This window comes from Musa acuminata, unplaced genomic scaffold (genome assembly GCF_036884655.1).
Source record: "Musa acuminata AAA Group cultivar baxijiao unplaced genomic scaffold, Cavendish_Baxijiao_AAA HiC_scaffold_1125, whole genome shotgun sequence".
Lineage (NCBI taxonomy): Eukaryota > Viridiplantae > Streptophyta > Magnoliopsida > Zingiberales > Musaceae > Musa > Musa acuminata.
Window position 1 is genome coordinate 38,016 of NW_027021338.1, and position 12,713 is coordinate 50,728.

Below are 12,713 nucleotides of genomic sequence, written 5' to 3' on the forward strand. Positions count from 1 at the left end.
AATCATTGAAACAAACAAAGAATCAAATCATTGAAACAAACAAACAAGCAAAATCATTTCATTGCACATTGTATAGATAGAAAGCTGGTAATATTCTAGTTTTCTATACACTAAATTCCATTCTTTTGTTTGTTCCTCTGCTTGCTCAATCGAGAATAGGGAATCTTTCTCTCCTATCTCTTTGTTAGCTGTTTTGTAAGAAAATAAGGGGTTGGTTTCATGCGATTGAAATTAATGCGGAGAAGGTACGTTGCATTTAGGCCACGGTAGTAAGTGTTATGTAAGGAGCTGTGGGACTAATATCCAATTCTTTACCACAACGCGCTTGTTAGCAATTGAATCAGAAGCAACTTCCGGGAGATGGGATGCCCCTTAATCAGGCTTATGCTTATCGAGCTCAACAGACAGAGGAAGATGTTCTTTTCAATCAGAATCTGCATTTATAGTATTGAAACACAATCTCTTCAAAAGCCGCCTCTTGTTCTTGCTGCTTTGGTCTCCCTTGGTTTGTGAGAATAGATGGTGCCGCTCTTTGCTAGGACTAGTAGCCTACGGAGAATGCTTTCAAAATGGAATTGCCTGTGCACATGAATATGCCTCTTGTTTGGCTTAGTGCGGAGAGGAGCTTAAGGTTTCTCTCGAAACGAAAGTGCTGTTGCAGCTGAGGAGCTTAAGGTGTTCTCTCGAAATGGCAAGAGAAGGAGGAGCTATTCAATCTTCTCTTTCGGAATCAAATGCACATTCATTCATAGGGCTTAGAACATTAACTCATGGCTAGCTTTCCCGTGGCGAGTTAGTCCAATGCAATTTCATTAGCTCTGTCAGTGAGGGGACTCATAATGTTTTCTTTACCAGTGAGCCTTTCACTGGGGGGGCACTCCTTCTTATCAATGGAATAAATAGTGAACCACGCAACATATCATAGGCTTTACGCTGCTTTTTGTTATGAGTTTGTTTTGAAGCAAAAGAAAGAAAGGTGCTAAGAGCCTCGCTCCGTTACTAGATTCTTTTATATGCGAACAAGCAAGGGAATAGAGGAGTTGAGTAAGGAGTGAGGAAGCAAGGGAAGAGCGCACACAAGTAGTAGATCGAAATCCAAAGTAACAGAACAAGCACACAAGTAGTCAATCCTAAAATCAAGTCAGGGAACAAGCACACGTGAGCACCCTTATTGGAGTTTCAGAAGAATACATAGGTTTGTTTTGCTACCCAATTCCATTATTTCTATATTCTCGCAAACATGAATTTCTGGCTGATCTGATGCGCTAATAGGAATTTCTGAATTCAATCTAACTCTATCTCTGGGCATAGATATTGATGGAATAACTCATATCTATCTCCTAACGCTAGACTCTAAGGACAGAGGCGGAGTCACCGATACCGCTATCATTGTTATTGTTTCGGGGCTTGCGAAACGGCTTTGTTAAAGAGAATGTGAGTTAGTTCGGTTCGCTCTTGCTTGTGTCATCTAATTCACAAAGTATAGAAAAAGAATATCACTGCAACAATTCATTGAATCTCACTCACTCTGCGCAACATTGAATTGAATCTCACTTGCATAGGATATAAGGTAAGTCCGGAGCTGCCTTGTTACTTCTTTCTATCATGAGGGGCACTTACATTCCATTCGAAAGGACAGGACTGTTAGAGCGCCCCCAATTGACTGAAAAGTTGACAGGCGTAGTTGCTTGGCCCAGGGACAAGAATGAGATTACAGGGAATATAGTGATTCAGACCAAGCCTTTGTAAGATAGGGTAAAGCGAAGGGAAGAGCAAGTAGTAGCTCCCAAATGGTGTATGCTTTAGAGTCGTTCTTTGTTAGCTCTAGTAAGAATAGATCAGATCTTATCCTTTACCCTAAAGAAAAGTAAGGGGACAGAAGATAGAGCTGGACAAGCAAGCAAAAGAGTTCCTAATACTGACTACAATAGATCAATAAAGAAAAGAGAAATAATCAATCAAGAAATAATCAATCAATAAAGAAAAGAGAAATGGGGTTAGTGGAGAAGAACTATAGTAAGGACGGACCTGATTATACGATTATGCGCCTTCCTTCTTTGAACGGGAAGTATTGCCCTAAGCAAACAAGGAGGCTGCCTCATACATCGAAGGCCCCTACCATGTTTTATTGAAACCTATCTCTTGTGGTACCCGATCTCCGCAGGTGTGTAATGCCAGTCAAGGTTCTGGAATACCTAAGGATTTTCTTGCCTTCAATCAGTTTGATAACAATGCTCTAAATACAGAAATAGTATTGGAAATACAGAAATAGGATTGGGCACCCTCCTCGTTTCTATTCTAGCGGCCTTCCTTCTCAATGCCCAGACAGAAACCTCTGCCTCAATCCCGGTATCAATGTCCTGTGCCCCAGTTGTACTATAAATCCATTGCCTCCTGTCCCTTGGTTTCGGGAAAGATGCTACTCCCTCTACCAATAAGGAAAACAGATTAGGTTGCTAGCTTAGAAGGGACTCGTCGGGCAGTCAGAGCGTCCTTCATACCAGCTTTGAATAGCGTAGTCAAGTCTCATTTACTGTAAAAAGAAAATCCCCTAAAACTTCCTGGGGTACATTGGAATTCATTGCCTTCCTTCGATGAGGAGAAGAGAAGGGGTGAGTGATCCGAGAGAGAAGTAAGAAGAGATGATGACACAGACAGATATCAATAGTCTCAATGCCAAGTTATATGGACCAGCGGAAAAAGCATCTATAGGATAGGTCAAAGCTAATGAGATAGACTAATTCGGACTTTCAAAAGGAGGAGAAGACCCTTGTAAGATTAGTGTTCGCTTCACCTAGCGCCTATCTCTGCTACTCTATAAGTTCTCATTAGGACTTGGACCACTACTTTCAGGGGAAGTCCCAGCCGTGGTAAACTCTTCACTACCTGATCAAAGAGGCTGCAGCATCTCTGCCATTTCGGCCTTGGGTTCTCTATGCTATTCTCTCGTTTATGGGCCTCGAGGTCTTCTTTCCGTTTTTTCTCCATCAAACCCTTTACCTGCTAACTAATGCATCAAAGAAAAAGAGCCAGGCTTTCAGCACCTTACTTTTCCAAAAGACATTCTCGCCCACTTCAATTCCAATTCTCATCTTCTTCTCCGATCGGCATAACTCTTTTGTCGACTCTGGCCTTCCTTACTGTAGAAAGCAAAAAAGAGAGATTATCAAAAAGAGAGAGTTTGTAGTGAATGCGCTTTTCTCTTACTTAACTATCAGTGCACTATAATCAATAAAGAGCAAGCTCCACCCTAATCTGAACGATACCGTCTATAGGAAACTCCGGAATAGGTCTAGTTTGCTAGCAGGGTATGCTCTTTCTTTGTAGTATAGTCTACCTTTGATAGCAGGGTATGCTCTTAGTTGTATCATCTCATTGTAGTTTGCTAGCAGGGTATGCTCTTAGTTTTCTAGTATAATTCACCTTAGTTAGCTGGGTCTTTTTGAGTATCATTGTAGTTAGTTAGCCGGGTATGTATGCTTTTTTGAGTATCATTGTGTTAGCAGGGCTTAGTTCGTTTTCGTTTCTAGTATAATTCACCTTAGTTAGCTGGGCGCACTATAGTCAAGATGCTTTAGTTTGTGCTTGGGTAAGAATGATTTCCTCTTAACTAGCTTCTTTAGAGCCTGGGGAGCTACGATATAGTGTTATTTCTCCTATCCTGCTTGCCCTGCTTAGTCTCCTTGCCTTTCCCTCTTAACTAGCTTCTTTAGAGCTTGGGGAGCGATATAGTGTCATTTCTCCATTGCTTAGTCTCCGGGTTTGACTTTATCTCCTCAGTAGGCTCTGATTCCGCTTCCGCCAGCAAAGTTTCTGCCTGCCTCACTTACCTCCAGAGGCTCAGACAATTCGCAAGTGGGTTGGTTTGCCTTAATCTTTCCCTTTTTTCTTAATCAAAGCAGAGAAAGTTTCCGCAGCAGTGCGCGGGCTTACTGAAGACATTGCAGACTTAGGGTAGGGGGTTGAGCACTCTTGCCTACAAAATCGAAAAACAACAACTCATTAGTTGGCCGCGGAATAAGTGAGTTAAACAAAACAACGAAAGACCGAAAAAAGATATGCCCCAAGGACTGAAGTCTGGGAGGATAAAGTGGACTCGACGAGGGCTCTGGGACGGATTCCTTTGTCTTGCTCTTTCCTTTCTTGTATTGGAAGGTGGGGATTCTCTTTTTTATTACATCTCCTGGTGAGTTCGATTGGCCTGAAAGCATGGTTTGTCTTCTTCCTCTGACCACCATGTTCGAAATTCCGTATCATTCCTTGCGTATTGGACAAGTTGTTTAAGTATAAGCCGCTCTTTCGCTCTGGTCAAAGCAGAATACTTTAGTAGCGCCTTTCAGTCTATGCTTTTTCTCTATAGGTTATGACTGCTTCTCACTGCTTCCCCTCTCCTTTTCCTTTCCAAACAAAAGAATAAGCAATCCCCTCATTGCATACATAGATGCTTCCCTATGAACTTACCTTCCTCCCACAGAACTTAAACAAAGAGAGAGTGTAGTAAGTGAATTCGCTTGGACTATGCTATAATAGTCATAGAATCAATTAGCCACTAAAGACACTTTTCATGATGGTCAGTCTATTTCAGGAGGGGTCTTTTATAGATGATGGTCAAAGCCGTTTCTGTTTACTATACTTGGGCATAGAATGGGTTTCCTACTCCTTATTTCCGCTATCAGGAAGGAAAGGTATGGTTATGTCCTAATCAAGCAAGAAAAGAGCACAGCGCGACATGCACAGCGCATGATAGCAAGAGAGATATGGTGCGGAGTGGAGATGTGGATTCTCCGAGAAGCTTCACTTGTGGAGTGAGACCGATCTTCTCTGAGCAGAAGCCTACCCTACCCAACGGAAGAGCTCCCACCACCCTTGATCGAGAGTGAGCCTGTTTCAGTAAGGCCTGTTGTCCTGTACCTGGGCGAAGGAAGTCAAAAACCATTCTTACTGCAATCGATACCGAATCCACATTTGATTAGTTGCCGGCTTCTCTCTCTCGTTGTTTCGCGCCTTTCTTTACTCTACAGAACTTCCAGCGCCTTTCCATTTCTCTTTTGTTAGGCAGACAGACCAGACCGATTGCGGTCAAGATGGGTAATGGCCCCGCGAAGTATTATGAGACGAAGCTAAGGGGCGGGAATCCATTTCTGATAATTACACTTGGCCGATCCATTGGCGGGGAAATCGCTGGTTATAGTAAGTTGGAGCAGTAGCAAAAGTAGAGCTCGGTTGCTTGTCGGGCTGGAAACAATATAAGATATAAGACTCGCTGATGCTAAGGAAAGGAACGAAAACAGGTGGACGAACTTTGACTTTAGGCTTTGTATGGAAGGTAATAGAGATGCCCTTGTTTAACGCTTCAATTCAGAATGCATCATGTGTTGTAGAATTCATATTTCAAGAATATGGGACAGAATGCATAATCAACATAGTTATCTCTTTCTTCTTTTTACTACTTATGTGGGATACTGATCCATTCTTTTGTTTCTGATGGAAACGATCTGGGACGGAAGGATTCTAACCTCCGAATGTAGGGACCCCGCTGCCTTACCGCTTGGCCACGCCCTCTTTTGGGGCACTAGTCAAGACCTTTTGAGCATTAGTCATTCGTCAATCACCCCTGACATAATACATAATAATAACATATAGATATCTTGTTTGTTTGTTGTAATAATAACATATAGATATCTTGTTTGTTGCTAGGATTGAACACATGTAGATTTTTTATAGAAGCACCAAATTCATTGCATTGATCATGTATGTAATTATTATGAAAGTCTCTAATATAAGATAGCATTTGTATTTTCGAAGGATTATTTGACTTGCCTTTCTCATTTATCCCTTAGAACAAAAAAGAACTCCATCAAAATCCATTTATATTATCTAATCTACATCTAATCTACAAGAGAACGTTATGCTTAAGTAAGATCCTTAGCTGAATCAGTGTATATGTTTGTTATGCTTATATTCTTAGCGGAATCAGTATATATGTCTTTATTCTGTCCTTTCTTTATTCGAATAGTTGTTCTTTGCCAAATTGCCTGAAGCTGCTTATACCCACCCTTTTCAATCCAATCGTAGATGTTATGCCTGTCATACCTGTCCTCTCTTCTTATCTCTTATCTTAGCCTTTGTTTGGCAAGCTGCTGCCAGTTTGTTTTCGATGAAATCCTTATTTGCCTAATCCATTCATGCGATTAAACGTTCTACAAAATACGTTATAAGTCTTACATTATCCGAGAAGGAAGATCGGCTAAGTCTTGCATTAGAATTATTACCCTCGATTCCATAATAGAAATTTTTGTCAATTTAAGTAACCACAGAGCATAGATGCTTTTTCTCAGATTCTTTATTCGTTATGACCTTTCCGTGAGTCAGGAGGGAAATTGATCAATTATAGAATAGGTGATAATAGGTGCACTCAATTTATAATACACTAACGCCGAAATAATAGCAAGTAAAAACAAGTAACGGAACAAGCAAGGCAATGAAAGTGGAAAGTAGAGTTAAGTTCGTATTGAAACCTTAAGTTAATGCTGGAAAAGTAAATTGTATTTTGCCTGCCTTCTGAGAGAGGCCTCTTGTACAGCTTCGACGTGCTACATAGAGCACACAGAACCCATCAATAACCTTTCTTTGTTTTGCCTTCTATCCTGGGCCAATAAGAATTCATTCCTTTTACAGGTGAGCACACTTTTCTCAACTTCCAAGTCTAATCAAACTCTGGCCTCACGAGAAGCCTTTCTTTGTCCGACCCGACCGTCTTTCTAGAGTCAGTCGGCGGCCCTAGCCATCTGCTGTCTGCAGTCGGGCCTCTCCCGGACGTACTTTAGTCCTTCTTACTACTCCGCCGGTCATTAAGTCCCCGAAGTCCAATAAAGTGGTAGAAAGCAGCGCTTTACTAATAAGGCGGGCACAACCTTATTTTCTTTTACTTGATCACCAAGTCGAACCATTGCAGGAAGTTCAAGTGACATTATATGATGCGCCTTCATAAGCTTTTACTCACTGAAAATCCTTATTTGACCTTTGATTCTCCTATTACTTGCTTCGAGCCTACCACGATTACCTTGCATTGTTGCTTGTTAGCTTAGAGCCTCCTAATTGCCTGCTTCCATATGAACACTTCGCACCAACCTCTGATCTGTATTTGGATCCTGCTCCACCTGATGGAGAGAGAGAACAGCGCTACCGCGCAACTAACTACTAAGCTTGGTGGCTTTAACACCTGATAGAGAGTTATAGGCTTGTAGTCAATTAATCCAAAGAGTAGGAAATAGGGATTAGGAAGCAAGCCAGAGAAGGAGAAAAGAGTTTTGGACTGCTAACCTGTAGTATAACCCATGGCAAGGGAAGTTAGTTATGAGCAAGTAAAGCCTGATTCCACTAGTTATCTCTCTGAATCCTGCGAAGAAACAGTACTTCGATCACCCACTACCTCTATTTCCCCTACCGGGTTAGCGAATTTAGAGTAGAGAGTAAGTGTACCAGAACAAGCTGCAAACAAACAAGCAACGGAAACTAGTGTTAACGGGAGCTCATAAGTAATCCATAGTAGGAGTCGTTCAAGCTAGTAAATTCTTTGACGAGTTATTGTCACGGAATAACACTCGTATATATTGAGCTCTTGTTGGTACGGTAACTCAATGGGGCGAAGCTTCTTTTATTAGCCTAAAGATACAGAAAGAGCTGGATGGGTTTCATTATTGCTTTAGTCAATTCAGTATAGGTAGAGTGCAGAGTTGAATCGTATAAAGAAGACAGAATGCGAAGGCTAAAGGAAGAGTAGAAAGGAAGCAGCAAGCATTGTAGAGAAAAGGGGAAAAACACACTGTATTGCTTCCAAATCAAAGAATACAGAATGGAGTTTCACTCACAAAGAAAAGAATCATAGAATATAACTCACTCCGTTAGCTCTTTGACTTGCTTGTTCCCGTTAGCGTAGTGCCACTCAAACATCAATTTCAGAACAGGATTGGATAGTTATGCAAAATAGTCATTTCTCAGAGCAGGAAAATCTTTTTGTACTGAAGATCATTGAACTCTCGTTAGCGCATCCCGAACTCCTACTTTCCAGAAGCGCTTGCTTTTGATGTTGACTTGTATCTATCATATGGGCTGCCGACCCCTAGTATAGTACTAAATTAGGGCGGTGCTTGCTTGTTCGTTGCGCCTTAGCTTATTGGGTGCTGTAGTCAGTTTCGAAATGAGGATAGAGATCCATATTGAATTGAAGAAGGCATAGGTGTTTTGTTGCTTACTTACATACATTATAGGATAGAGAAATGCAGCTATTGTCCAGTTACTATATTATGCTCTTCCGCTCTTTCAAGTTCTAGTGCTGGAGGCTCGCTCCTGTACTCGGATCTAAGTGATCTAGCATCGAGTGGATCTAATGAGGCAAGAGAAGGAGTCGAAGGCTAGTTGATTCTTCAAAGCATAAAGCGTGACAAAGACCCGGGCTGGCTCTAGGAGTGGAAAGCATGAATCCAATTCCTATATGGCTTTCCCATACACCAACTTATCTCCTCTTCCCAATATCCTGCTAGCACTGCTCAAAACCTCGAACTATCTTTCTCTCTATTCTATCTCTCGGCTTGTAAATTGCTCAAAAAAGAAAGAAGGAAGATGATGGAATGGACCTGTGCGTTCTCGATCGAATGAAAGAACCTATAGCTATAGAAAGGCGCCAACCTACTGGATTCAACGAAGAGCCGGAACCCCTATTCTAATCAACCTGAGAAGCTTTCCGATGCGGATGAGACCACTTATCAAAGTCTATCTCTTCCGGCATATCACCATTACCTATGCATGAAAGCTGTATTCAAAAAACTAGCCGAAGGCCTGCCCTCCAATTCAGTTATCATGATATTTCCCACTTGTATGAATCACTTGAATTAGTGGAAGGAAAGAAAGGAGGGAATCACTTGAATTAGTGGAAGGAAAGAAAGGAGGCTTATGGCCCTAGCAACTTTAGAGGATAGTGGTTTTGACTGCGGGGGAGGCATCGAAAGCATTAGTGGGGTAGTAGCTGCCGTAAAAAGGAGGTTACCTGGGACTGGAAGTGAAGCAATTGGCCAAGTATTGACGGTTGGGTACAGGTTGAAGGAAAGCTGATGCTTATTCACCTACATTCCTGGGTGCTGGCTGCCTATTCTCTACGTCATAGCAAGTGAGTCTCCCAGCTAGAAGTAACTAACAAGTCAGTCTTCATTAGCTTGTAAGGATCCCATGCGTTGATCAATGCTCAAGGAAAGGAATGAGGAAGGGTCAAAGATGAAGAAGAGCTATTCTTTGGAAGAGCTAACCATGCGTCGACTCAACAAGAGCTGGCTTCAAGATCAGCGCCTTTGATTCGATCCCCCATTGCATACTTCCTTTTTTCAAAGAACAGCTCCCTTCCCCAAGTTATCATCTTGTCTTGCAGGTCAAAGTAATGCATTTAATGAAACCTAGGACTAATAAGCTTGAATAAGGGTCAAGTAAGGGCCACTTGTGGATGTTTCTTTTTTCGTTTCTCTAGTTTTCTGTTCTCATTCGGACTCTTTCTAAATAATATAATAGAAAGATCAATCTCAGTTATCTTAGAAATGTAGGAACCGTAGCTAAGACATAAGATTCGTGAGCCTACGATGTTGGCTTATATAAATGCTGTAGCTTGTTCTCTTTGTTAGGTTATTGCTGTGGTTTATGATAATCCCGCACCCCTGTTACAGTTCCATATGGGGAGGAATCCTAGGGCATGAAAATATCTTTGAACTACCTTTACATATAGAGGCAATTTCCTCGAAGGAGCATCTATGGAATTATCTTAATCAGCCTTTCCATAATAGTTTAGACATTCACTTCAATCGGACCGGACATTCATTAGGGGAAAGATTCCGTATTCCTATTACTCTTGACTTTCAATCAATTAAATAAAGAAAGGAGCTGAAAGCCTAAGAAAGATCCAGAATAGAATCGGATCTCCGTGAATGACCGAGGAGTTAATCTTTGCACATTTTGGGCTCTTCTCTGTCTTTGGGGTCTTTCCTTTTACTTGGAACAGGTTGATAGCCGCAGATGGAGCAAAGCAGACTTAGGGCTAGGGCATAAAGAAAGACAGGATCCCTTTCCTTTTCAAGGCGATCCGGGTCAAAGGAGAGAACGTCTATTTCAATCTATTCTTTACAAGGTTGGTCAAAAAGCAACGGATTTGGTTCTCATTCCGCTGAAAGGAAGAACATAATGAGAGTGCCAAGTCCATTTTGATTAAGGAAAAGAAAGAGTGAAGTGATGAATCCAGAAAGGTTATGTTTCTCCCCAGTGCTGTAGGACGGTTGGTGTAATGAGTCTAAAAAACGAAAAGCAGATTCTAAAGGCCGATAGACTCAAATAGGAATAACCGAACCACGTCTACAAAATGCCAGGAGCTTTCACTAATAGACAGATGGGAGAAAAAGGCTAGCTTTGGCTTCCAATCACTTTTCGAAACTAAAGGAAAACTGACCGCTAAGACCTAGTACTACCATACCACTACAAGATCTGAGCAACTAAACCCACGAGTGCAGCTTAACGAAGATGGACTTCCTGCCGAGTTTATACAGCAGCATGTAGCTTACCGCCTTAATCTTTTGTTCAAATACCTAATACATTGCAGAAGAAAAGGTCACCGAGGTAGGCCCAGAATTGTATCTTCGTTTCTTCTTAATAACGTGTTAACAGCTTCACCTTTTTTGCACAACTTCATAAGGAAGGGAAGGAGATAGGGGAACTCCTACCACTTCCATTAATTGTCCTCGACCCCAGTAAGATGCTATAGGCAAACACTATTTAGCTTGCTCAACTGGGCCAAGGGCATACTCTAGCAATGGTTTCATTTGCTGATAAACGGATTTCTCAAGAGCAGCTCACCGAGGGTCACAGTGTCGCTATTCTTTCCCTTTCGAAACATTAGTTCCCAGACCAGAACCACTATTAGTAGCCCTTCCCGCCAAGGTCAGGTGCCCTGAGAAAGGCTAAGACTAGTTTCAAGTTCCAGGCAAAAAGCTTAGTATCAACTCGGAGGGTGATTTAATTAAGAGCCTGTTTGTTCCGGTCTAAAAGTCAATGAATTCTGTTTGAGTGAAAGAACCCGGTATTCATAAGGATATTTAGGAAGTGGCAAACTGGTGCTGTCGTATAGTTAGTTGATCAAGGCTGCTTAAAGGAAGGAATTTCTCGAGATGAATCTCATCCCCTAGCAGGGAAACAGGTTTCTCTTTATGTAGTAAATATACTTGAATCGAGATTGGAATCGATCTTCTGTGAGTGAACGAGATTCGGAGTAGTGAAAATGGAAAAGAGAACTAAACGGATCGGGTATCAATCAATATATAGTATAGTCTTAACATAACCAGAACCATTAGCATAGTCTCTAGATTTACTGCGACTGGAGATTAGGATTTCCCAGCTCGAAAGTCCTGACCTTAGGGTAGAAATTGTAATTGTTTGCACCATAGCTTCCTGCTGCGTTGTTGACATGAACGGTGCACGAACGATGCTAAGAGTTTGCATAAAAGCCTTGGCCCGGTTGAACTTATTCTGGTCGTAATGTAGCTTTTTGCTTCTTTGAAGCGTATGGGGTAGGGGGTCGGTCGCGTGTACCCGTGTTCTGGTTTCAGCTCGAAGCTATGATCTGCTTTCAGTTGGTCTCGTCAGTGTATTCATAATCCTATTGATAGAGGGGCATAAGTATGGTTCAGTTCACGAAAGAACAGAATATACTTAAAGAACAGAATATACTTATAGAGTCAAGAACAGAATATACTTATGGAGGTCGGCCCTACTCCATAAGGCTACCAATGTCAAACTACTGCTTTGCCACAGCTTTCAATTCCAGAGCTTCCGGAGGCTACCAAGCTCTATTGGTAGACGGTTTATGCCTTGTCGATCTTGCTCTATGTGGTGGACGGTTTATGCCTTGTCGATCTTGCTCCTTGAATTAAGCCTTAGCCATAAATAGGTATGTTTGGAGCGGGGAAAGTGAACTACTCCTTACCGTATTCTCACCTTGCTTCATATTCCCTGTACTCCACAATGAGAAACATAATAGCGTGGAACGTAAGGGGGCCGTCGGGTCATTTACGAAATCTGGAAAAGCGTCAATTGTGTGCTTACGAGAAACTAGGGCTTCACTCACATGCTGACTTTTCTCGTTTGCTTGATGTTCGAGGCGGGTTTCCGCTGGGCTCGTTGTGCCAGTTTCTTTCTTATCAGTAAGATGGGAAGAACAGTGGATTTATTATAAGTAAGATGGGAAGAACTTGTTTTAGTGCAGAATGGGCCTAACACTAACCTCAAATGAAAAAGAGGCGTATATACGTTGGTTTAGTGGCTTTCCCATTAAATCGATTAGTGGAGTCTGGTTATTCCCGGAAGTAGGTCAATTTCGCTTCTCTTTCTTTCCGTTCGGTTCTATCCATCACGGTGTATCGCTTGACGACCTCTTCGCTCTGGACTACTTATATAAGGTTTTCAATCCTTTTTGTCTATTCCTGGAAGATAAGGAACAGAAGCAAGCAAACCAAAGCCCACTCAACCACCTTCCAATGTCTTTTCTAGATATGCCCGCGTTGACATCCAAGAATCCACGTAATGCTTCGAAGCCATTCTTATAGTCTTGCTCCCTAGCGGCATGGTTCATACTCTCGGAAGCCTGATTCCGTTATAGGGGAATAGTTTAGGCTATCACATCAGTA

The 12,713-nt window shown here is 41.9% G+C and overlaps 1 protein-coding gene across 1 annotated transcript in view; it reads left to right on the forward strand.

Annotated features, from left to right (window-relative positions):
* LOC135666742 (photosystem I P700 chlorophyll a apoprotein A2-like) overlaps nucleotides 1–2,272 on the forward strand; it is a 4,547-nt gene extending 2,275 nt beyond the window's left edge. The window contains exon 2 of the mRNA XM_065178371.1: nucleotides 2,165–2,272. Coding sequence (XP_065034443.1) covers nucleotides 2,165–2,272 — 108 coding nt within the window. The remainder of the gene's footprint in view (nucleotides 1–2,164) is intronic.
* The last annotated feature ends 10,441 nt before the right edge of the window (nucleotides 2,273–12,713 follow it).